The following is a 27,847-nucleotide window of genomic DNA, read 5'->3' as shown; positions in this document are numbered from 1 at the left end:
GCTTCCTGCGGAGGGGCTGCTGCCGCTCTCGGGGGCCGAAGAAGCCCGGTCCACTCACCCGAACCCACTAATATTCCTTAATGATGCGGTATCCGTCTCTGTCAACCAGCCAAATGCGAGCCTATTGTGGCTGACTTCACGAGGAGATAAGCAGTCCTCCATCCTTGCCACGGCAGGACAAACACATCAACAGTAACAGCTTTACCAAGACCAGAGCTTTACCATTACCAGCTTTACCGTTACCACATGCAAATCTCAACTGGGGCCTTCCACATGACAAAAAGATGGCTGTGAATCGTTGATTGTCTATACTGTATAAGCCAAAATCCATCCACACTTACATTCACACTAATTTCGAGCATTTAATTAACCTGAGATACAAGTTTTTGAAAGAGGGACTGAGTCAGAGTACCCGCAGAAAACCCTTGAAATCATGAGGAGAAGATCCTGAATTGAGATTAAAACCAAGGAACTTTTAACTGTTTGCTAACCATTTCTCGACTGTGTCTCCCCCCAGCGTTATTATTATGAAACACTCTGAAATAACATCCACGATACTGCTTGACAACATGCACAAGTATGTAAGCTGCAGAAAGCCACGGCAACGCAGTCTGACCTTAAAGTAAGTCTACTTTGCAATTATAATGTCTTGTAGGGATTAACAGGTGAGAATGTGCCAAGAGAGTGAGGGAAGTGTATCCCGTTTATTATTTTAGTATGTTGATCTTGTTTTGAGAAAAGTAAGCCTTAATTGAAGCTGCAAGCAGAGATGAACAGGCGCTCACACATTCGCTAATTTAGCAAATACTTCGACGCCATGCTCATCCCAAACTCAATGGCATAGGCTAAAAAGCTACTGTCTAATGTCAAGGATATCTGGCTGCTTCTTAATGGGGCAAAGCTGAGAGCTAATTCTAGGGTACACAGTAAAGTGAAGTGCTAACAGTTGGATACTCAAGGCTGAAATAAGAAATTTGCTCAAATAACCTTGAATAATGTTATTATATGGTGGGGTGTCGGAATTAATCTGTGTGAACCTTTGCTTTAAATTGTAATGTGTTAATGTGTAAAGGTTAAAAAAAAAAAGATTTTTAAAAAGCTAATAAACTGGTCAGGCCAGAGTGTAAATGACACGAAAGCCAGAGAGCTGTCTATGAGTGTAGTCATGCAATCAATGACCCTTTCAAAACCCAAATATTGGCATGATTCACCTTTTGAAAGGCCATGTAAGCATGAGCAAAAACCCAAATATGCTCATTTTCAGGTCATTTCTCATATTAAGATTAAGATATCCTTTATTTGTCCCGCAATGGGGAAATTACAGTCAGAATTCAGAAAGGAAAACACTGGGTAGGGAGAGGGAAATAAAAACACTATTACTCCTTCAGTACTTTATACATATCAAGGAAGCTGCAAACACACCCATAACATATCATGCCACCAACGCAAAGGCTAACTTCAAAATCAAAGATGACACCAATGCAATAGCCATGGTGCAATGTTGGAGCGAGGAAGACACTGATTGCTTCATGACTGTGGTGAGTGACATGACTATCATGCGTTTTATTGAGCATAGAGAATAAGAAGCATAAATTACATCTATTTGCATCATGTTGTTATCTAAAGTCACAGTTTAGATGAGGATATCACATCCATCCATCCATCGATTCTCTAATCTGCTTTTCTTCACGAGGGTTGCAGGCGTGTTAAAGCCTATCTTGAGGCAGTGGGCGGGGCACATCCTGAATTTGTTGCCAGCCAATCGCACGGTACACATAGACGAACAACCATTGGGACAATTTAGAGTGTTCTATGAACCTGCCATACATGTTTTTGGGCATGTAAACACAGTCGTTTTCACCCGAATACACACACACACGAGTAAAATATTGGAGTGTTTCCAAGCAGGTTTTAGGACCCTAAAAAAGTCAAATAATTCGCTGGAAGAATGCTAATGAATGATTCCAAGGACCCAAGGTGGAGCTTGGGTCCTGAAAATCATGTAAAAAAAATGCACGCAATATACGTAAATAAAGAAGAATGAGCAGAAGAAGGCTTTGTAATACGGGCGAAGGGGGAACCACAGCGTATTATCTGCTAGCTTGCTGCTTCCAGGCAAACGTCACAGGAAAAACAAAGGCTGGCCATCATGTTTACATACACCCCATTTGGACAGTTTGAGATAAGAGGAGGGTGACATTGAATGGGGGAGGGTGGGGTTGGCGACATTATCAGAGGGATTGTCAACCGGTGATCCAAACAGGGCGGAACAAAGACACACACGGACACACGCTCAAATGGTCAAACCCCAAAAAGCCAATAAACCTTACCTAATCTCGGTGACATACAAGTGTGTTCAGCTGCCAGGAACGGGAGTCATTATGGAATAATTGAAGGCTTTTGGTTTTGAGCAATAAGTGGCTCTGCGGCTCCTAACTCACCTTTTGTACCCCCATCCCAGACATTACTATCACTAAATATATGTGGCATTCTGTCATGGCTTAACAGAACAGTTTTCCCCTCTACTGTATTTGGGTTTACAGTACAGACAACAACCGAGTGAAAATGTTGAAAAAAAAATCCCCCAACTGCTTTTCCACCAAAAAGCTGGCTTTAGGTGACGTAGTATTGCATGTGAAGAAACACATGAATTCACATTAACCTTTTCAGGGACAGAGGTCACTACAGTGGACAGTTTATCATGTCAACAGGATCAGGTTATCATTATTGGCGTATGAAAGGGTCAATTGTAATGCAAGCAAGAAACGCAATATTATTCGCATTCATGAGGGACTGTAATTTCATTTTTAACTCATGTTTACAGTGTAACTAAAAAATAAAAGTGTGCCTGCTAAAAAAAGAAAAAGCAACCTTGCTAATTGACCACAAAAGTTATTCTGAATGTTTCACTCTCTTCCAAGTGTAATTTTTACACTGTTTGGACTGAAACCAAATAGAGTATTTTTAGAGTAAAATGTAGTCTCGGAAGTTTACTGTTCACATATACAGAAATTAACATTGATACAGAGCAGCGTCTGTACAGAAGATAGCATCATGTCAATCTCATATTGGGTACCATGAAAAAGTACTGAAAAAGACCCTGATTAATCAATTCATTGATTAAAAATTGGCTAATGTTGTGGAATTAATTAATCTTGTCTAAGACTGTACTTCCTATTATGCCCTTGCATGTGGGAAAGGAGAGCCACATTCGCCCATGCCTTTTTACAGTAGTTTAATGAACACCAAGAAAATGTACACACTAACGCAGGAGCTGCTGTTGACCACAGCGCACAGCCAGACACTCACGCTCAGGCTCGTCACTTCACACTCCATCCTAGCAGGCCTCGCCTCTTAAAGACACATATCAAACACGCACATTTTCTGTGCATTTCATGCTTTCCGTCTTCATATACATTCCGTTTTAATAGCTTTAATTGTGTTTACAGCAACAGTGAGGGATAAACCAATGTTTTAATACGGTTTCTTTGTCCAATGAGTGCATCTGGTTGTGGAACGCATCAACTCGTGATCAATGGGTGTTCGCTGTCCATAATATGAATATATATACAGTATAGCCATGTCCACACCAGTGATTCAACAGCACCTTGTGGCCCCATCAGACAACGATTCATAGCATAAATGACTTGCAGGAGGAGAGGAAATGTGGGCTAACCTACCCCGTGCTCCTCTCCTCCCTTCCATCCTCCGTCATGGTATTTGTCTTTTCGACAGAGATAAAGTGCAGGCTTTTTATTAACTTGCTGATGGTAGAGAATTGCTTTTCGCCGTCTGCGAGGATTTCTTACATAAACAGCGGCAAAAGAATAACCCTCCCCATAATTCTTCTCGCCACCATTTCTCTGACTTCCTCGACATCCAGTACCTCACACGGAGGAATATTAAATATACGGCCATAATTTCCTGCCTTCCCATTGTACTCCCTCAAAGTAGCAACATTAAAAGGTAAAGAAAAGGGATAAATCAAGTGACGTGCTGGAATTTGTACGCAGGATTCCATGCTTCCACACACTAAAGAACTTCAAACGTGCGAAACGGCGCACATTATATTTTGCTGCATGCGTGACACTGTGTTTGCACAGTTGTGTGTGTGTGTGTGTGTGTGTGTGTGTGTTCTTTTGAGTGGGCTCTGTGGAAGTCCTCCTGCTGTGGAGACAGAGCCTTGAGGGTGTCGTCTCGATATAGCGTCTCCTCCTCTCCTAATTGCGCACAACTTCCATGCCACTGATGAAGCCTGGCAGGCTGGCACCTGTCCATCAGTCTAATTTGCCATGTCGCACTCCTCGTCTCTGTTCATTTAGAATTAACAATTCACCCATGGAAAAGAAGCCTGTATAGTAAAGGGTCCAAGCCCTGATGAGAATAGTGAAAATATGCAAGTATCTTTTTTTTTTTTCGCATGTTGTGCCCATACCTGGGTGTGATTCTCCGGGTAATCCAGTTTTCTCCCACATTTCAAAAACATGCATGGCAGGCTAATGGGACACTCTAAATTGTCCTTACGTGTGAGTGTGACCGCGAATGTTTGTTCGCTTCTGTGTGCCCTGTGATTAGCTGGCAACCAATTTAAAGGTATCTCCCACCTACTGCCCGAAGAAAGCTGGGATAGGCTACAACATCCCCCACGACCCCTGTGAGGATAGGCGGATCAGATAATGGATGAATGGATGGATTAATTGTTTAGAAAACTTCCAATCATCCATTACCTGACCTGCTTACCCTCACGAGGATCGCAGGCATGTTGGAGCCTATCCCAGCTGTCTTTGGGCAGTACACCCTGAACTGGTTACCAGCCCATCGCTGGACACGCAGACAAACAACCATTCACAGTCACAGTCACACTGTCGGAACAATTGAGACTATTCAATCAACCTATGATGCTGGTTTTTGGAATGTGGGAGGAAAGTGGAGTACCTGGAGAAAACTATTGAGAGGCATTTCAGCCTATTCTCAGATTTCTGTCGACCTCATGAGAACAGGTTCATTATCTTGATGTTAAATCAAAATAAGACATTTGCAAATATGAGGCTGTATTTTGGAAAAGATCAACATTTTTTGCCCATTTTCTGACATGGTACAGACCAACCACGTTACTGAGTCCTAATTCATTTACAGTACATTTGGGTCTGCTCTGCACTGTTAATTTGAAATAATGTCCTGTTTTATTAATAAATGGAAATGGAATCTATTCAAAAATCGGATTCATCACTTAATCAACAAACTCAAACCTAATGAGGACAGGCGCTTGAGAAAATTGATGGACGCACACTGCAAGCAAACATTACGTTTAGAATCCAAGGTTGAAGACATTCGGGTCATTATAAAAGTAAAGAGATCAGCTTATGTGTTGTTGGTCATCTCCGATACAAAGTGAATGGATAGGTCTAAAAGTATGCGTTTTGAAGGACAGTTCTGGCAGTCAATGACGACACTCATGGTGTTAAAAAGCGTGATTTCATAGCTTTTTTTGGCTACATCTGTTTAATATGCAGATGACCTCTTAAAATGTAGTGGTGTTCAAAGTCAAAATCATCATAAAGTAGAGATACGGGACTTTCATCTGACAGAGACGATTCATACATTTTTGGAGATATCCGTCTGGAGAGTCTGTATCTAACCTGCGTGACTGTCACTCTGGCAGCCATTTTGTCCAGGCCCTCTTATCTCAGGCTCACCGCGGGCAAAATAAAGCAAAGCGGTAAGGAATCCAGAGGCAATTTAAAGGCGTAGGCTGTTACATTTCAAAGCTCTGTCAACTCTATAGTCTTGCGTCTCACAGTTGGACTGGGACTCGAGACTCTGATGCCCCTTCTCGGGCATGACAAATCCTGACCCTGTAGGTTTTTGTTTCTCCTCATGCCTGCTAAGCCTCATAGAGAGCAGCTCTGTGTTAGGTCATTACACAAAGCGCACAGCCTAATTACACACAAACAGCCCCCGAAGCCAAAAAGACACGATCAGCCTACTTACTCGACATCATACGATAATCTCACGAGACCTCAGTTCAACGACCATCTAAGCTAGTCCTACATTTTGCTTTTTCTTTGTCTTTCTGGGGCATACCTCTTTAAAAAGACACTGCTATCAGAGATGACAACGCAAAATGTACCTCACGAGAGCTCAGTCCAGTGATCATCAAAAGGATTCATTCTATATGAACGGAATTTCCTTTTCCTTTTTTTGCCATGCCGTTTCAAAAAGGTGCCCTCTGCGATCTGAGTGGCAAAGGATTAACTGCATGCTTTTGCTTTTTCTTTGGATTTCTTTTTCAAACTTAGTCTTGAAGACGATTTCTGCCATTTTGGATGACGTCATACACGAGACTGCGGTTCAACCACCGTCAAAGGATTCTTTTTGTGTGCGTTTATTTTCCAGTTCAATCGGCCAATTTTTGACATCAGTTTACAAAAGTACAGTCAGTGTTGCCAACTTATCTTCAAAGATTTTAACATCCCCTCAACTGGTGCATAGTTCTCGAGTACATGTTACTAACGCAGAAATTGAATAACTGTTGGACTCTTTTGACCCGAGCTATGTCCTTCAAGCCGCAGATATTTTGCCAATGAGAAAAGACCATAGTGCTGGAGGGGGTGTGGTGTTCAACAACACAAAAATGGGGGATTGAAGGATTATATGACACTGTCAAGGGGAAAAAAGACCCCTAAGTAGACAAGAGACAGGACAATAAAAACTTGTGTGCAAGGAGAGCGTTTAAATCCAACCAGAATTGATGCTGCTATGAAGTGTCAAACTATTCCTCCCCGAGGGAGGAAATATATATACACACATGGACAGGCAGTTATCTTCTGATTTATGCAACTAGCAAACCCCAAACACAGACATCTTGTTTTGTCTTACAGCGGGGTGATAACTCACTATCTGTGAGAGAGGAAAAAGTTCTATTTTCTTATCCTCGCGCCAAAACAAAAGATTAAGAGGTCATATTTAACATCAAATATGAGTGCAAATACACGCAAAGTGTGGCGAAATGAGACTGCTAATAGAAATTATCCACGAGTACTTGACACCCACTCCCACAAAAATTGTAATTGCCTATAAATGCCACAAGACGGGGCGAAGACACTTTTTTCCCCATGAGACAAGGCCTGAACGACGTCTCTCTCCTCACTTCAACATCATTGCAAGTTGCCATTAGAGGCACCCAAGCAATATTTTTATTTTAGACATGGCTGTGGCCTGAGCTTAAAAAAAGCAAATAGGTGAGTTTTTAGTGAATAACAGAGGGTAGAATACACCACGACTCTAAAAATAATTGTAAATAGGCAAATGTTTGTGGGTTTTTTGCGCGTGCAAACACACACACACACACAAAACATGTCACCTGCCAACAGAGTCATTGCTCTGAGAGGTGGAAAGGGACAGGAGAAAAACAAAAAAACAAAAATTGGCAGATAAGCTACAGAGGGGACATCTTCAGTGGGCCGTGTATGCTCCTTCAAGTAGGGATTTGTGGTGGAGAGTGCTGAAACTCGCATGTGTCTCTCCCGAAACCTCACAGCAGTGAAGCCAAGTCCCACACAGAATCGTCGTGACACACCAAACGCGACAATCTCACACCAAATGCAACAAGGTCTCTTGACATCAACATGGCCGGAGCCGTTTTTATACAGCATGCCAATTTCTGCCAAAGTGGCAGTTTCCATGGTAACATTTAATGACCTATAACAGAGAACAACCTGGGGAACAGTCGAGGCGAGTGAGGGAAGAGGCAATGACAGAGAGGCACGCAAAAGAAAAACATGGCAATCTTGCGGAACAAAAGAAGCAATTTCGTATCAGAGGATGGCGTGAAGTCTGATTATGTCGTCAGTGTAAATGATCATTAATTTCAGTGTGTCCAGCTGGGCCAGATTAATATATTCCCATTCTGCACGAGAGAAAAACCCATGCCTTCGTTTCACTGGGGGGGGGGGGGGGGGGGGGGTCCTCAAATCAAAGTCAGGCTCTTTGTCAAAGACTGAGTAGGGACCACACCAACGTTTATATAGGAACACTGAGTACTAGCAATTTTCTACACCACTTAGCCCGGAGAGGATCACGGCAGGGACAGGAGATGGACTGAGAGCCGAAAGGTACACTGGCCACTAGTCAATCACAAGGCAATTATGAGAAGCGCAAAGACCGGGAATTGATCCCAAGAATCAGCCATGTGAAACACCACATGGCCAAGTATGGTTTCTTTTTATTTCAGGTCTATTGGCACGTAACCAGTTCGGGGTGTACCCCGCCTACATGCCGAAGACAGCTGGGGTAGGCTCCGGAATGCCCGCAACCCTTGTGAGGGTAAGCGGATTAGAAAATGGATGGATGGATGGATGATTATATCTATTTAAAAGTGAGGAGTCAAAATAATAATGGTTGATAATGGCAGACGATCACTGAGAGATGTCTTTGACCTTGGTCCAAAAGCAGACAAACCTAGAGCTGCGAGCAGGGATTAATGGCACCTCCTTTTTCATGTCCAATCTCAAAATGAGTATTTATTTTCTGACATTTTTAAATGGCGTGGGCAAAAAGTATCTACAGCAGAGTGTGTGTGTGTGTGTTTACACGCACACACAAACTAGTTTTTCACGATTTCCCACAATTTTGCCTTGACTGATAAAACTTGTGTCAGGGAGTTTTATTTTTATTTTTTTAAATCATTCCAAGCTTCACTATTGGCTGCTGTTAGTCTGGGCTGCGTGTGGGACCCCAAAAATACATTTTTTTTTCCCAGGATACAGACACTTGGACAATTTGTGGAATTTTCTGATTTGTAGTGGCCTCCAATGATCAATCATACTGATCATAAAATGATAAATTCAAAACAAAAATGGCAGATTTCCTGTGGATTTTTAGGCGCGGCTTATGGAGGTTTTTTATTTATTTATTTATTTTGGAGGTCTACCCATGGTTCATACGCCTACCACATTTCACCTTGATAAGTGAAACTGGCTTCAGGGGTTGAATTTATGCTACATTCTGTGGGATGCAACCAAGCTAATTTTGGGGGCTGAAGTTTGTAAACTTTCAGCAGAATGAACACCTGAAAAAAACTATAAAACCGAAAACACTCAAAATGCAATTTTATGTGGCCAAAGAACAATGACAAGAAAGGAAGGAAACATTCAGCCTTCACAGTGCAAGCTCTCGAATATCAATGAATTTCAAATCAATAGAAGAGTCAGTGTGAGATAATCGTCCCAAAAAGATTAAAGACCGTGAGTGGCAAAGAGTTGAGAAAAAAAAACGTAACTCAGATTTTGAATGAATAATCTTCAAAGCTCCGTTTTTTGTTCGTATTTCCTGGTATTTGTTTTCAAACTACTGTACTGCAGTACAGATAATCATAACTCAACATCTAGAATGGTATGATCAGTCTCACGTCTATGGCAAACTCGCATACATGTCAAACAGACTGACTTAACAGTTAAAAGCCACTTTGCGTGCAAATTTTGGACTTTCATTCTTTTTCTTCTCTGGGGTTTCGTCTGTTTTCTGGTCGGCCAGGCACTTGAGTTTCATGTTGAATTCTTTCTTCTCAGCCTTCTCGTTTTCGTTCTTTTTGCTTGACTCTTTTTCTTGCTTTTCTGCCCTTTCAGCCTGTCTTCTTTCACTCCAAAAGCCTGACCAGAAACAGACCCTTTTCTTCTTCTTGTGAATGTTTTCCATCGATCGCAGCCTGGCATGGCATGCTTGGAGGTTCTCCATCAGCTTCTCCTCTCTGTCCTTCTGGTCGCATTTGTCGTGCTCAGCGGATTCCACGTAGCTCTGAAACTTCTCCTCCAGATCCTCCACCTTCTGCTCACTATGCTCGAGTAAGGCAATCCGGTCCTGGAGGCTTTGCTGCAGCGCTGCGATTTGAGCCTCTTGCCTCTGGAACATCCGGTCATTTTGCTGAAACTCCCCTTTCTGGTCATTGAGAGTTTGCTCAAGCATGTAAATTTGAGAGTTCTGCACTTGGACTTTCTTCTCACTGTGCTGGAGCACTTCTCTCTGCTCGTGGAGACTTTGCTCCAGTGAGGTCACCTGATCTTGCTGCGTCTTAACTTTTAACCTACTCTGCTGAAGTTCCGCTTGCTGGACCTGAAGGCTTTCCTTCAGATAAGCGATTTCCTCTGCTTGCTCCGCAATGATCTCACTGTTCTTCTTGCTTTCAGCTTTGTACAACAGAAGCTGGCTCTGAAGCTTAATATTCTTCATTGAAGAAATGTGAAACTCATTGTAGTAATGATCCTTCTCGGCAATGGCCGAATAGTGAAAGTTCATTAGTTTCATGTGCATTGATTTCAACGGAGAAAAGTTACCGAGCAACTCATTACTAGACATGACTTTGCTGGTGATCGTGTTCATTCCAGCAACACAAACTGAGACACCAACACAATAATGAATTGGGGGCTGCAGTTTATACTAGGACCAACATGTTCACAATTTTGCCATTTCAAGACATAAAAGATGGTTGTGGCTAGTGCTTTGTCACATCACTTTGTGACACCACATGGCGACTAAATGATAACACGTGACTTCACAAACTTTAATCAGCGAGACATCTTCTTTCAAGTCTCATCGGGTGATGTAAGTAGTGTCGTGCACATGGGGAAAAAGACTGACTAGACCAGTCATGCAACAATTCGATGAATTTCTGGTGGGTTAAAACATTTTGTCACCAGTGTGAGACTTTTTTTGGTCACCTGGAAAACACAAATGTTATCAAGCACGTTGCTGCTATATGTGCCCGTGTCTTTCTGTTTCGGGTGTTCCGCACAGAAAATATGAATAAAAGCTTGTTGCTTTGATGATGCATTGTTTTAATCGTTTTGAATACACATGTGGCTGAAAACGGCACCATCTGCTTTTGATGAGTTCACTTTCATTTTATTTATTTGTTTATCAAGTCGGAGCAAGTTATAAAAAAAATACACTTGAAACTTCTTCCAGCTCTGCGGTCAGATGTGCTTGAAGCCATTTTCAGACAGGCATACAGAATGATGTCATCAACAAGGGTCATCGCGACTGGTCGGCAGAGTCCAAATCAAAACCTTAGTCCTATTTTATACTGGCTACTTTCTACATGCACCCCAAATTTACAACTAAAGCGCAAGTAGTAATGTGGGCCACTACTGTTCAAAGACCATGTACGGAGAAGAGAAGAATGGATTTGTATGTCAGGGATGGGCAACTGGCGACCACACTCTGTGCCTCCTTGATTAGTCATCATTCATCCATTATCTGCTGCCGGGTCACCAGGGAAGCAGCTTTAGCAGGGAAGCCCAGACTTCCCTCTTGCCAGCCACTTGTTCCAGCTCTTCCCGAGGGATCCCGAGGCATTCCCAAGCCAACTAGGGGACATTGTCTCTCCAGCGTGTCCTGGGTCATCTCCGGGGTCTCCTGCCGGTGGGACATGCCCGGAACACCTCACCATGGAGGCGTCAAGGAGCCATCCAAACCACATGCCCGAGCCACCTCATCTGGCTCCACTCGACATGGAGGATCAACAGCTTGACACGGAGTCCCTCACGAATAAGCAAATCTCTCAACCTATTTCTAATGGTGAGCACAGACCCCTGCAGAGGAAAATCGTTTCGGCCGCTTGAATCTCGTTCTTTCGGTCACAAACTACCCAGCTCATGACCGTAAGTGAAAATAGAGATGTAGATGGACCTGAAATGCAAAGCTTTGCCTTCTGGCTCAGTTCCTTCTTCACCACAAAAGACTGATACAGAGTCCGGATCACAGCAGACAGAAGTATCTGGTCCTGTCTGCCCCCCTCAGTAGTACCGATGAAACCTACTCCAGCATTTAATTTGCCCATCAATGATCGAAAGTGTTCAGTAGTCCAAGTAGTGCAGATGTATCTTTTTTTTTTCAACAAAGACTAGAATTAATCAAAATTCCAAAATGTTAGGTCTATGCTGCAATCTGAACGATGCAAATAACATTTTCTTATATTATGAATTTACTATGTGACACAGTAAAATTCTACCTCACTACCAACTACAAACACACTAGAGCAGGGGTCGGGAAACTATGGCTCGTGAGCCAGGTGTGGCTCTTTTGATGATTGCATCTGGCTTGCAGATAAAACAAAATATTCTCGCTTGTTTAATCCATCCATCAATTTTTCACTGATCATGTCCTGTTCAGGGCTAGAGTTGGCGGTAAGAGCAATTTTAATTGGATAATACTGGCCTACGTTGGCCGTTGCTGGGTAACAGGCAAACGCCCCCTTTTGAATCAGCCCGCTCGGTCATTAGCTCAAAGCTAATCCTTCGTTGAATAAGATGGCAAAAAGAAAAAAAAGATGACGAGGATGGTACACTTCAGGACGAATGGACCGAAGGATTCGCCTTTGTGGAGTGAACAGATTCTGCATGTGTCTAATTTGCAATGACAAAATACCATCGATGAAACGGTCGAATGTGAAACGGCACTTTGACAGCAGAAAGTAAGCGTGCAAGCTACTGAGCAGGGTGCCAGCCAGCCAGCAGCAACTCCGCATATGGACCCAGCAAGCTGACTATAATTCCGCTAGCTTCGCTGGATCTTTAGCAATCGTGAAGAACGGAAAACCATTCACATTAATGGTGAGTATTACAGCAAAATTATTCAAAAGACTACATTCAGAGGCTTATTATACCAACATTTTGTTGAATTCACTTTGAAAATACAGTTTATTAGATAGATAGATAGATAGATAGATAGATAGATAGATAGATAGATAGATAGATAGATAGATAGATAGTGTGGCTCTCACTGAAATACATTTCCAAATATTTTGCTTTCATGGCTTTCTTAGTCAAAAAGGTTCCCAACACCTGCAAAAGAGCAAGAGTTGATTTTTTTTCAGCTCATGTATTGAGTGGTGGTCACTGACTGTGTGTACCTTTACTAGTACATTTGCCACCAAAATCACAGCTCTCGCCGATTCATGAACGAATAGTGAAAAACGACAACCACACTCGTGTGTAGAGGAATGAAGTGAATGATTGGCTGCTATTAAAATGGTGCACGGAAGAAAAATAAACTCAATGCATTGAAGAACAGTTCACTCTTCTGGACCAGGCAGGACAAATGGTGTGAAAAAGTCCTTGTTCAAATAACGGACATGAGAGGGAGCATCTCAAGCACTTTTGCTTTTCTTTTGTTCAATTGACAACTCTGACATTACATCAAAACCCTTTCATTATGTGAGCCCACATTGCCCACCATTCTGCTTTCAAAAGACACTTCGCTTTTATCAGACGTTTCAGAACCAGGAAAACAATTGACGGCGACACAGAGGCGGCTTCAATCTTCCAAAATTGTGTGGCATAAACCACAGACAACTTTCAGGAGCGCTGTCAATCAGCATTTTGCACTAAGAGCGAGTGTGAGCGACTGTGTCGCGTCGTGCTCTCGTAAAAACTCTGAAAACACACAGCGAGGAAAGCTCAATCATTTCTCTTTCAAATGATGTTTTTTTTCCTTATTTAAGAACATCTGAAATTCCAATACCGAGATGGCATGTACAACTACAATGGGTTATCACAGAAGAATCCTTCATTTCACAAAGTTCTTTTTTTCTCCACAAATCTGTTGCGCTGACAAAGAATAGTCACGACATCATAACACAATTAATTACCCACAGTAAATCCTGTTGGATTACAATTCCCCTTGTCAACCTACATTGTGTTTGAATTTTGAATAGAATTTCAAGATAAACAAATGGTGTCGTGTTTGCCAAACTGTGGTGCAGCTTGCGTGGGTTCAGTTCCCACTTTGTGAGGGAGATGAACATGAGAGTCAAGGAATGGTTGTCTTTCTCTATATGTAACCGGTGACTGACTGGCAAACAGTCTGTTGTGTTGTCCAACTTTTGCCCAAAGGCAGCTGGGATTGGCTTCAGCTCCTCATGACCCTGAACAGATCAGCGGAGTACAGAATGAACGAATGGATGGTTGGTGAAAATACAACAGACAGCTCACTTTGTGGTGTACGCCGCCTTCTTGTGAAAGAAATGGTCGCTTATTGCCGCTTCAGTCATGTTGTACAGGGCACCCAGGAAAGAGACGCCTTCACTTTCATCGTTAGCTCCTAGTAGTTTCCAGTTCTATGGTCATCATTAAAGGACTGCTTCATTAATTTTACATGTGAGGCTTGAGGTAGTAATTAATTAGTTCAGCTTGGAAAAATGCAGAAGAGCTGAAAAACACACCTCTATATTGATTTATCTTACTGTTATGGCAACATGTTCAACACACGGGTACATCCATATTGGGTCCAACGAGACATAACATACATGATTTACTGCTGGACAATAGACACATATTGGACAACGAAGAGGACACAAAGAAAAACTGTACTGACATTTTGTCGAGCTGCTGTGTGCGCAAGGAGAGGCAGCCGTACAGTGTGCGTACAGTGAACATTTCAGCGAAAAGGAGTCATTTTCAGCATGAGAGGGGACACATCACGCAAGTGACATTAAAAACCAACGCCATGTTGAGTATTTTTAAACAGCCAGAGGCAGGCTGAACTGTGCAACAGAGGATCTGTGCTTCATCTCAGTCTCAACCCTTCGCGATCCCCGCAGGCGGCAGCATGTGTGTCATGTCCATAATGTGAGAGGAGTCCGCACGCGTAAATTAAGCCGCTGAGACACCACACCAAAGCAGCACTCGGTTCATCGTAAGGTTGGTGGACATACTGTATTAATTGCAGCATTGTCTATGCTTGTGAAGCTGGCAAATGAGCACCATGTCTGCTCCACTTCCTCGTTCTCCAAAGTGTATTTTGTGCCATCAAAACCATATGGCCTATGGGCTGAAATATGTGCCACCAGAACCTGAATCTGAATAATTTATTTAAATTTGCATCGCAAAACTTGAAAAAATACCAATTTGAATTTGAATTCCTCACTGAAAATTTAATTCTGGATATTTTTTTCAGTTTTACAAATACAAAATCGCAGTATATCCATTCTACACCGCTTATCTGGGGTCGGTACAGGAGGACAGCCCACACTTCCTTCTCCCCAGCCACTTCTTCCAGCTCTTCCCGGGGATGCAAGACTTTCTCAAAGTCAACTTATTATTGCAAAAAATGATCCAACTTTTGCTGCTTTCTCTGTAATATCTCCGCAATAAACTTTTGCAACACTTGTTCGCAACGCTTGTCTTAACGTTCCACAACTTGGCAGTCGTCTGCTTTCCGCGAGGTTGAAGGCCGATCTCGCCAATCTTATCTCGTGAGAACGGAAATTTTGTCACGCGATATTACTTAACGCAAGATCAAAACAACAATGGCGGCGATTGTCGAACTGCGACACTGCGTTGCTGGGAAAAAAAGATGTACCATAGTGTTTTTTTTTGTTTTGACTGAAAAATGTCCTTGAGTCCCAAAAACTCACATTATTTGGAACTGTGCGTCCCACGGGAAAATTATGCATCTCGGACGCGGGACGCAGAGGTAACGAGATGACCGTCGATCTACCTGTCGATCTCCCGCTCCTACCTGCCCTCACTCGTGTACAAGACCCCAAGATACTTAAACTCCTCCACTTGCAGCAAGATCTCCTCCCCGACCCAGAGAGGGCACTCCACCCTTTTCCGACTGAGGACCATTGTTTCAGATTTGGAGGTGCTGATTTTAATCTCAGCCGCTTCACACCCAGCTATGAACCGCTCCAGTGAAAGTTGGTGATCCCGGATTGAAGAAGCCAGCAGTAACACATCTGCAAAAAGCAAAGATGCAATACTGAGGGCACCAAACTGGACTACCTCAACGCCTCGGCTACACGTAGAAACTCACAGTTTGGGGGTCACGCATGCACAGGTAGTCAAAGGTTGAGGCAAGTTCGGTGCCATTTACGCCACACCCACTAGCTAGCAATGACATTCGGCTAGCTACTAGTTTGTCCATGGTGCTGAATAAGCTCCGCTTCTGAATTGTATTGTTCTTATGAAGGGATGACGAGGAAAGAGGGAGAAGCCATGCTAATTGCTAAGCCAATCTAAGATTGACATATTTCAGTGAAACACCGGAATTAAGCGGTTTGATGAATAAATAAACTTTTCACTGCGTTAAAGTAGAGAATATTCAACCTTATCCAAAAAAATGGAAGGCAAGGTTTTTTTTTTGTTTTTTTTTGTCACGGTGCGGGCCACTGAACAATGGAAGGCAAATGGCCCCCGGGCCATCGTTTGGACAAAAGTGGTTTAATGAAACCCTTGCTCCAGGATTTGCGATTAACCTGCTAGATATTCCACCTCAAAACAAGGACATTTATCCTCAATTCAAGTCATCTATTGGCAAAACTGCTCCTGGAAAAAAACTAAACAAAGCAAAACAATTTTCGAGCTTTGCACTATCAGAGCAATGAGCACACTCCTGCTGATTTTTAATTGCCATGTTGGATCTGTGAAATTTAAAAAAATCATCTTTGGTTTCAAAAATAAGTATTTGTGCACCCCGTGCAATTAGAGTGTACTTTATGTCATATAGAAGTTATGTTTTTATGTGTATGCTAAAAAAACATGTAATAGCACGTGCTCTGCAACGTCACTTTTTTCAAGACTTGCTTTGAAAATAGGTCACCGGGGGTATATTTGTTGCACTGCAGTCTTCACATTTGTGTTTAGATTATTCAGAGACAAATGTACACACAGTATTGTACTTTGGCTCTGTGAAATACTCAACATCAATCGCCAGAACGTCGTCTAAATTCCTGTGGCACTGTATTTGCATTCACATGCCAAATACGTGAAGTACAAGAGGGATTTTAGACCAGACTGACTTGAAGGCAAAGAATGATCCTCTGAAAAGCCACCGATCAACGGCGCACATAAATTCGCAAAGCTGCAGCACAAAGAAAAAAAAAAGTTTCATTTTTTTTTGCTCATTCCTCAAGCTAGGTTTTCCACTTTAGTGTGTCCCGTCATTGCGAATGCTTTTGTGTTTCTTCTAGACGGGGAAGAGTTGGAGCATGATTCTAAGACCTGCATTGCTTATTTCCCCTCTAATAAATGAGATAATTTTCTCTGTACCACCGGGTAATGGGAAGCGGTGATAGCTCGTTCAAACACAATGAGCTCGGCAATAGAGTGAACCAGTTAGACGTCTATGCACTCATGCTCAAAAAATATCATCTTCTGTCATTAGCAGAATTGAAATGATCAAGAATAAATAGACGAGGAGGCCTGCATTGTGAAGAGTTGTCAAAAGCACGAAGAGCGTTTTTTTTTTCTCAGATGAACTCAATTAAAAACGCTGCCGGATGAATGAGATTTGATTATTTCTTCACTTGGATAGCTAACGTTTAATGGCAGGCTACCAGGAGACATGCTGCATTTCCCCCTCCCCCTTCACAGTTGAAACACTGAATTTATTACAAACCAAATCAAAAGGTACTAGAAACTCAGCCATGTTTGATATTAAGCAATGAATAAAAATAATTAACTTCCCAAAGTCCCCTCATCCTCCAACGAACGCCGCAAACCGTGTCAAATTCATTGGTATCACGCAGCTCTACCAAGTGTTGTTGTGTCAAAATAATTTAGGATCAATTTTTCCTCTAATTTTCCATATGTCTGAGCATTTACAAAAACTCCTTGAGCATTCCTTGGACCACATTCAGGAACATCTATGGACTTTGATATGAATGAACCAACAAAGTCGCTCACTCGCCACAGCGAGATGTGAAACCACCGACGACCATCTTATGCTGCCACCTGCTGAGCACACCTAACTTGAATACATTGATTTGTGAGCAAAAGTTGTCAGTACCAACGGCAACATAAGATGGCTGCCATCTGGCTTTAGCTGCGCAGGGACTCCAATATTATATATACAGTATATATATATATTAATGGGGCCTCGATGACACCAGAGCCATCGAGGCCCAGATATACCACTCCAGACAAGACCCAAGGTGTAGGTTGTGCAAAGAGGCACCTGAGACGATCCAACACATAACTGCAGGGTGTAAGATGTTGGCAGGGAAAGCCTACATGGAACGCCATAACCAGGTGGCTGGCATAGTCTACCGAAACATCTGTGCGGAGTATGGACTGGAAATCCCAAGGTCAAAATGGGAAACACCTCCGAAGGTGGTGGAGAATGACCGAGCGAAGATCCTGTGGGACTTCCAGATCCAGACTGACAAGATGGTACTGTAATGGCGACCCAACCAGATATCGTGATCATAGATAAAGGGCAGAGGAAAGCCGTTGTAGTGGATGTAGCGGTCCCAAGTGATGGAAACATCAGAAAGAAGGAACACGAGAAACTCGAAAAATACCAAGGGCTCAGAGAAGAGCTGGAGAGAGCCTGGAAGGTAAAGGTGACAGTCGTGCCTGTGGTGGTCGGAGCACTTGGGGCAGTGACCCCCAAACTAGATGAGTGGTTGCAATAGATCCCGGGAACAACATCGGACATCTCAGTCCAGAAATGTGCAGTGCTGGGAACAGCAAGAATACTGTGCAGAACCCATCCGTGTTTGCATGTTCTTCCCGTCCCTGCGTGGGTTTTCCCTGGGTAGTCTGTTTTTTCCCATATTCCAAAAATATGCGTGGCAGGTTAATGGAACACTCTAAATTGTCTCAAGGTGTTATTGTGATCCCAGATGGTTGTTTGTCTGTGTGTGCCCTGCGATTGGATGGCAACCAGTTCAGGGTGTACCCCGCCTACTGCCCGAAGAAAGCTGGGATAGGCTCCAGCACACCCCACGACCCTTGAGAGGATAAAGCGGATCAGAAAACGGATGAATGGATGGTAAATATGCATTTGTATTACTGGAAGCAGTTATAAAACCTTAAAACATTGAAGCACACAAACGTCTCACTGGCAATTCACTGCCAATATGTATCTATGATGTGGCTGCATTGTCTTCTAATGGGCACACAACCACACACCCACACATTTACACACCTCAGCACACTCATCATCCTCCATGTCTCATTGTTCGGTCTGCATTACATTTAAAGAGACTTCAATCATGTCCTGGAAGGAGCACCTGTCGAATCCAATCCCATACAAACCACTTTATTCTTTTTCCAACTCAGCAGACCAGGAATTACAAGCACAAATACACAATACAATACAATCCCACTTTGATCAGTTCAGATGAGTGCATGTGAATTATTCATAGGGAAAACGTTTACAAGCGGGCCTCCGCTGCGGCGGTGAAAAAGTGTTTGTTTCAGCATATTGTGGGCTGTGCGAGAGAGTGCCCCACACTGTCAAATGCAATTAGCGAGGACAGTCTTGATGACGGTAGTAACGCTGTGTCAATTACTTTGGATGATGAACACAGCGGGTTGGCTACTCTGTCGAGTTGAAAGGTTAAAGGGAGTCATGTTGTTGGACTAGCAGGAAGAGGCTATTGGGAGTGCAAACAGGCAGTTAAACCAACATGAGCTGAAAAAGAGCCACTCATTTGAAAGTGGCTCCGCCTCTTCGCCTAGCCAGCGTAGAATAGAGTTGGGCATTGTTGCAATTTAAACGATTCCAGTTACGATTCAAATTCCATGTTTCGATTCCTGGTCCAAACGATTCCAGGTCCACTGACCATGCCAAAATCTCAAAATATAATTATTTTGCTCTTTTAACAAGCCGGTTCCTTACCTCCCCCAACTCCAAGAATACAAGATACAGTGGTACCTCTACTTCCGAAATTAATTGGTTCTGGAAGAAATTTCTTAACTAGAAATTTTGGAAGACGAGACACGTTTTCCATGTAACTGCCCCTAATCCATTCCAACCCCCCCCAAAAATTCAGACATACGTTTTTCAAAGCATAAAAATGCATCAAAATATGTAACAAATACATGTTACAAATAGATTATTGCAAAATAAATGAGAGTTGTGCATAATGTAAAAAACAAAGAATAAAGAATAAAAATGATGGCCATTTAACTTTGAACTGTGTCCTCATCATTTCTTGCCCTCTTTAGTTCATGTTCTCTCTCAGAAGTGGTTTATGCCAGGTGTTTTGTAAAGAACTGATCCAAGGGCTTTTGCTTTTGTCGGCTTTTAACAATCCTTTGAAAATGTACAAGGCAAACATCAGCATATTGAGCGATCGCCTGAAGGGTGAACACTTTTTCTGGGTGATGAGGATGCTGCACAGACACATATCTATTTATCTATCTACACACATAGACACATACGGTAGATGTCCATGTTAGTCAATGGGATGCCAGGAAGATGTGAGGTAATAGCCAATGGCAGAGCAGCTATAAGTATGTTGCGTTCAGAAAACTCAGAGCTGCGAGGAGCGGCCCATTCCGTATTTTTACCTTTCGTATCTTGAAATTTCTTTCATAACAAGAGGCAATGTTTTCCTGTTGAGGCATTTCCTAACCTGAAAATTTCGTATGAAGAGACGTTCGTAAGTAGAGATACCACTGTATACAAAACTAAATACATTACAACTTCACATTTCTTTTTACCTGCTCTGACGAATTGTCTCCAAATATCTATTAACTTGTTCATTTCATTGCGGAGGTGTTTAGAGCCAAAAAGTTAAGACGTGTGTGTCCCCGTGTCCCATGAATGAAGAGATGAAGATGATACTGTTTTTCCTTTGTTACTTTATGCATGAGCTGAGCTCATTCACGTTTGATTACCATCAGGGAAATATCAGGTAGATAACACTAATACACTTAATAATCATACCTCCATCCCTTTTGGAAATAAACGATGCCAAATCTATGCGCATAGACTATGATGCTGACTTTATTGTCACTGTCACAGGAAAAATTAAAAATCAGTAGCCGTAGCAGCAGAGTAATTTCATGATGGTGTGGCAGGGTTGTAAAGTTGAGTCTATTTTCCAGCCAACCGTCCATTTTTTGATAGCGCTTGTCGTAACGTGACTGAACTTAGCGATCGATCCCACGCACACATAACCAACGTACTGCAATGGAAACACTGGTGTTCTTCCAAACAGCATTTTGAGGTGGCACATATACCACACCACTGTATTCGAGAGGCTCTTGGCAATGATTGTCCTATTTGTTGAATGCACTTGTGTATTTTGTTGAGAGGAACTCCCCACGCTTAGCTTTTTAACCATGAGCAGACAACTGGATCTCTCAACATACGCGCAAATATATATATATATTTTTTTTGGTTGTTAAACCTTAAGTGAAACGACACGGCATTCTGGATTGGCTGTTATATCTGCAAACGTAAGCCACATGTGACAGTATTGTTCCGACAAAACAAGTTCAGCGAGGCTAAAAACCAGTATGCATAATGATTGATCCTTGCCATATTTTGACCATAGCATGTCAGACAGTCTGACAGAAACCTTTCCAAAATTTGGGAAAAAAATAAAAAAGAAGCATCATATCGACAGTTACATGATTTCTATGTTAGGTTTCATTAGTTTGCCCAGCACAGTCCATGTCAGCAAGTGAGTGTGTCATGTTGCTTTGCTGCGCCTGGGCTTCACACATGACAAATGTAATATGATCCATTCTTCAATCTCAGTAGTGGTGTCACTTCAAATTGGAAGTAAAGCCTAAAAGAATTGGCAATGTCAAGTGCCTGAAATCAAATTAGCACATGATGAGTGGTTAAACCCAAAAAAAGCGTTCAAATTTAACCTCATTCCAGGCCGGAGAGTTACATAAGGCTTCTTTCTACCACTGTCTTGCGTTGCGTGGGTCGGTATTGAAAAGCGGCACAGAAAACAATACGAGGGCAAACGCGATAAAATAAAACCCCTCCCACGCACATAAACGCGACACATCGTCGCACACCGACAGTTATTACGAGTGATGAAAGGCTACAATATTGTTGCTTTGGTATTATATTCCCTATACCTGTCCTCTCAGTCACCGTGCCATGATTTAATCTACTCTCAATTTGCATGTCAGCATGTGAGTCTATGCTACGCATTATTCTGCACACGTGGAGCATTCATAATACGGCGGCATTAGAATTGCGAGCGTCCCTAGTCATCTCTAAATTTAAACCTTAGTGTATGCTAAATTACAATCCAAAAAGACGATTTATTGATAGCAAGGCACCCACGCGTGTGTTTGCAGGTAATACAGTAAAACGAGCTGAGGTAAGTGGATGGCTGTGCAACCTCGAGAGGGGAAAATAAAAGGCCATCAGGGAGGAGTAGAAGAAGGCATATTAATGAAATATAAATGTGTCTGCTGAAATGCGTCGCCTCCCGACGGTGGCAGGATTTTAAAATTATGCAGCAGTTACGATTGTTTCCCCGCCGCCCAGCATCCAATCAGCACGTGGATCTCCACCTCGCTCTTCATCACTATTTCCCATGCATGACACCTGTTTCGCCCACACGACAGCGTCAACAGTCTCCCGTCAATATGTCGCAAATTGGAAGTTGTCTATGTGAATGAGAAGGGAGAGATACAATAGAATTAAATTTGATGCCAGGTTGAGGAGAAATTGGGAAGCTTTGGGTTTGAAGACAATAAGGCGAGGTCCTTAAAAAAAAAAAAAAGAATTGAGGACTATAATTCAAATCAACATTGCAATTTAGTAAAATGTCATTTTCAAATTCCAAAGGCTGCAAGCTGTGGAAACAAATACAACCATTGTTTCATTCATGTTGTTCAGTTAGCTTTAGATTTTATTTCATTCATTTTATTTATATCGAATTTGGCTTTGTTCAGTGTTTAAGAAGTGCAATCAACATGTTTACCTATCATTGTGAAGCATTTAATGAATGCTTAAAAAATCTTAACTAGTGGTAGGATATAATTTAACAAATCTAATTGAAGTAGATTAAAAAAAAGTGTCTTTCAACTGAATTCATGCTTCATTTGGCTTATTTTGGTATGAGTCTAACCAACAGTATAAGAAAAAAAAAAAGACTCCGCTGTATTGGAAGCCTGACTTAAAGCCTTTAAATAAACCCCCAGACACACACACGCGCACCCACAAAAAAAAATTGGACTTCAATCCCCTGCACTTACAGAAAAAGGAAATGACATGGATGCTAATCAAGACAAGTTTTGCTTTTTTGTGAAAATAAGTGTTTCCTCTTGACAAAAAATATTGAGTCAAAATATTGTATGTATTTAAACACGGGCCTTCCATAACATTTCTCATGTTGTACAATTTAACACAATAAAATGAACAGTCAAACTGCAAGTGTTGGCTGGTGCATGGGTCTGTTGTCAAATATCGCACCCACTGCTATAACGCTTCTGTCCAGTTGTATACAGGTGAGCAGAGGTGACCATGGCAACATACAGTACTTGTGGCCTCGAAGCTCATGCCTGGGGTCAAAAGGTTCCAACATGTTGCAAAGTAACGACTTTTTCATTGGATTAAATGGACACTGAATCAAGAAAATCCAATTTGTACTTGTCCAATTTGACATAGTTCAACACATTTGACTGTGATAGCCTCCTTGTCAGATGCAAAAAAAAAAAAAAAAAGCCCACCTGTAGTACCTAATGTGGTCACAATAGTTGCTACATTGGCAGCGAGGACACACCTTTAACTAGAGAAGGCACCCTAAAAATCAATTTTAAAAACCTAAATAAATAAATCACATAAATATATTTGAAAAAAAATCATTAAACTTGATTAGTCGCCCAGCCAAATCACGTCATCGAGTCGAGCTGGAGCCAGCTTGCAAGAGGACAATGACGGAATGCTACTTGACCTGCTTTAATCAGGGAAAAAAAAGAAAAAAAAACATGATACACGCATAAACACCTCCACATCACTTGTGATGACACTCAACCTCACCACCTGCAAACACTTTCCTTTTTTTTTTCACACTGTTATTCCCACTCGTTTGAAGTTTGATCTTCCCGCAGCCCAGGATTGAGCGCCGCGGTGGAGGGCAAAACTCCATCTGTTTCATTTCAATATGAATGTCGGCTTGGTGGGGCGTCGGAGAAACGTGAAATTGTGGCTGGAATACAGAGTGGACACGCAAGGTTAATTCGAACCCTCTTTGATGTCTGTCGGTGTGTGAAATGAGCTGGTGGTCCAGAGTTCATGCAAACATTCGCGCGGGTGCACGCGCGCACACATACATGCTTATGATTGTCACATTGTTGCTCCAGATTCCCCCCTTCAGCTTTTGAGTCATTCCAGAACTCGGTTTAAGTTCCCTGCCCCGTGACATTTCAAATAATCCATACAAAAGCTACAGAAATATGTATTAGTGTATAGTTCTTCTGAAATAAAATGTAGCTCGATGTAGCCTACAGTAAAAGACATTACTAAATATTATTTAAAATACCAAATAGCTAGCTAGGTGTGTGTATCTTTCCTCAAAAGACTATCTAGAACAAACGTACGGCACACGGGCCGGATGCGGCCCGCAAAGGAGTTTAATCCGGCCCGCGAGATGATTATGTAAACCAGGGGTGTCACACATACGGCTGGTTCCGCAAAGAGGTTCAATCAGGCCCGCAGGATAATTTAAAAGTGAAAAAAATGCATAAAAGACAGAATTAATATTTTTAATAAGGTGCAATTAATTGAGTATCCGCTAGGTGACACTGTTTTGATCAGAGAAGAAGACAACAGCAGCCTCAGTTCGTCACTGAGACAGACCCATGACAGCAGACGCTATCAAAAGCACTCTCACATTTACACATTTAATAGCACTCTCCTTAGTTTGTAAGGCGTAGGCAGAGATTACATCTAGATTTTATATGCACATGTAAATGGTTTAAAACTTCCTTTCTTTATAAATCTCATTTAATCTTAAAGTGCATTACTATATTTTTCAATACCAATTACTTGTTAAAGTTTGTACAATCAGTGGGATCAGTTGCAATGCATATATGTGAATGATAAAAGTAAATTGTCGAAGGAAATGTAAGGTGCTTGAAATGTTTTGTAAAAGATATGTTCATTAAATTTCAACATTTTCCTAATGTTCTTGTGCTTCTTTATACCAAACAAAGGAAAGATATATTGTTTTGGTTATTTATAGGTTATAAGTATGGTATCATTTTAATGGTCCGGCCCACTTGACATCTACCAAGGCCGTATGTGGCCCACCATGTGAAATGAGTTTGACACCCCTGATCTAGAAGATACGCTTCTAGATAAAGCCGAGATGCCGGTACAAGCGGCCAAAATGAGTTTCCTCTTTTAGAGATAAGGTGAGAAGCTCAGTTAGCCGGGAGGGCTTTGAGTCAAGTTTCTGTTCCTCCATACTGAGAGGAGCCAGAGGTGAGGTGGCTCAGGCATCGGGTCAGAATGCCTCCTGGATGTCTCCCCAGTGAGGTGTTCCAGGCATGTGGCAGGGGCAGGAGGCCCTCGTGACGATCCAGGACAAGATGGAGAGATTATGTCTCCTGGCTGGCCTGGGAACACCTTGGGATCGCCCGGGAAGAGCTGCAAGAAGTGGCTGGGGAGAGGGAAGTCTGCGGTTCCCTGCTAAAGTTGCTGACCCTGCGAGCCGATCCCGGAGAAGTGGTACAAAGTGGATAGATGGATGGATGGAACAGCTGTAGATCTTGTCATGTTTATCAATATACAAAAACCATGTGAAAGCTCCATGAATCAAAAACTATCCAAGTTTATTAAATACAAAGAAACAACAAATCATCAGCAAAGTCAAACCGATTTTCCCTGTGTACATCTCTCAGAAGACGATTCAAGACCTATCTTGATTTGGCAAAGACCGATTATCAGCTGTGCCGATATGTGACATTTTAATGCATATCATCATGATGCCGTTCTGAAAAAACTGCCGGCCGATGAGAGATCATATTAAAATTGAGTACACCTCAGGGAATTATTTGTTGATTTAAATGTTTAGTTAACTTCCTAAGAGATGTTGCTGAGCCTGGGAACTTCCTTGACCTTTAGGTTTTGTTTGAACTTAAAGCAAAGCTATACAGTAGAAGGAAACTGTAACATTTAGACTGAAACTTTAGAAAACTTTAATGCAGAAAGTTTTTGGAGCTATTTTTTATTGAACTTTCTAAGACATGCTGTGTTGAGACTGGGACCTTCCTGCAGTTATTTTATTTATTTATTTATTTATTTATTTTCACACATACACACACACACACACAATGCAAAATGATGTTTTTCAAAAATGTTTGTGCCTAAATTGTCCTTGTACATCAAATGGTGTGGAGCACCAAAACAAGGCAAAAGGCCCCTTAACTGTGTGACAAACACATACTCCAGGATTTTGCTTGCAAGCATCCTCACACACATACACACACACACTCGCATGACAGCTGCATGACAATGGAAGTTAAGCTGCCTATAGGCAAACACTGACTGTGGCTTACATACACAATGCCTACTTTAAGGAGATTCTGCCGACATACAGCTGTAATAAAATTACATTTTAACTCTGGTTGACAATACTTCGACTGACGAACAAGACCCATATTCTGAGGGAGTATTTCCTTTCCAATGACTTGGATTTCCTGTGTCTGACGGAGACTTGGGCAGGTACTGGTGAGTACAACGCTTTGCTTGAATTGTTGCCACCCGACTGTGGTTTCCTCGATACCCCGAGGACATCAGGCCGTGGTGGAGGAACGGTGAGCATCTTTAAGAACAATTTCAAATGTAAACGGTGCACATTCACCACATCGGCCACCAGCTTTGAAGCAACCTTCTTTGAAGTCGGTCGTGTTTTCCCGGTGCTCTGTGCTGTCATTTACCGTCCTCCTAAATACAACAAAGACTTTTTAAGCGACTTTTCAACCTTTCTTGCGGAAATCAGGCTGAGATATGATCATATCCTCCTAATGGGGGATTTTAATATCCATGTGTGCTGTCCGGAAAAAACGCTAGCAAAGGACTTCTTAAGACTTATCGACTCTTTTAATTTCGTGCAGTATGTGACCAGCCCGACACATGAACAAGGTCATATTTTAGACCTTGTCCTTGCTTATGGTCTACCGGTGTCAAATCTGGAAGTCCTTGAAAATGGGATTTCTGATCACATGGCAGTTTTATTTGACGTAGTCTTATCGCGTGCTGCTGTGAAATCTGCCGCTCCTAGTTTTAAACGCCGAATTTTTAACCCTCGCACTGCTGGTCGTTTCTCTGATGCCTTTAATAACCTTTGCGTATCCTCGTCTAACACAGAGGAACTCACCTCTTGGTTCAACTCATCATGCTGTGCCATCCTGGATTTGGTGGCTCCTTCAAAAACTGTGCTCCCAAAACCTAAACCCGAGCCATGGTTTAACGACATTACCCGCGCAGCTAGGCAGGGGTGTCGCAAAGCCGAACGCAAGTGGAAAAATGACAAATTGCATGTCTCTTATCAAATTTGGAAAGACTGCTGGCGTAACTACCAGCTCACAGTAAAAGAGGCCAAAAGAGAATATCTGTCGGACCTTATTCAAGCTAACCGTCACAACCCACGCGCACTATTTAAAACAATAGATTCTGTACTCAAACCCCCTCTGCCTACTTGCTCGGATTCTTCACCCGAGATGTGCAACAGATTCCTTCAGTTTTTCATTGGTAAGGTCTCTACAGCTAGGACTCCGGTCTCAAATACCGCATCTGACCCCTCTGTCCATGTTCCATGTTCAGCTGTGCTAAATTCTTTTGAAACTGTGTCCTTGGCGCTTTTGGAGGATGTAGTTCGCCAGACAAAGCCATCTGGCTCCCCTTGCGACTCTCTTCCCCCGCACTTCTTTCAGGAGGTTCTCCCGAGTGTTGGCGCATCAGTCTTGGATATCATCAACAGCAGCCTCTCTTCTGGTGTAGTTCCCCAACAGTTTAAACATGCTGTGGTCCAACCCTTGATCAAGAAAGCTGGCCTTGATCCAGATGTGCTGTCAAGTTTCAGGCCCATTTCCAAGCTGCCTTTCATTTCCAAAATTCTGGAAAAAGTCGTGCA

General features: G+C 42.3%; 2 protein-coding genes across 3 annotated transcripts in view; both read right to left on the bottom strand.

The window, feature by feature from the left end:
- cacna2d2a (calcium channel, voltage-dependent, alpha 2/delta subunit 2a) overlaps positions 1–27,847 on the bottom strand; it is a 202,070-nt gene that overhangs the window by 148,062 nt on the left and 26,161 nt on the right. The window lies entirely within an intron of this gene.
- On the bottom strand, positions 9,448–10,377 carry LOC147201015 (uncharacterized). Its single transcript, XM_086117518.1, has one exon. It carries the CDS (start codon positions 10,375–10,377, stop codon positions 9,448–9,450), a length of 930 nt encoding a protein of 309 aa, XP_085973644.1.

This window comes from Hippocampus guttulatus, chromosome 8 (assembly GCF_054856545.1).
Source record: "Hippocampus guttulatus isolate MCC_2025c chromosome 8, RoL_Hgut_1.0, whole genome shotgun sequence".
NCBI classification, from domain to species: Eukaryota; Metazoa; Chordata; class Actinopteri; order Syngnathiformes; family Syngnathidae; genus Hippocampus; species Hippocampus guttulatus.
This window is presented reverse-complemented; position numbering and strand designations above follow the sequence as displayed.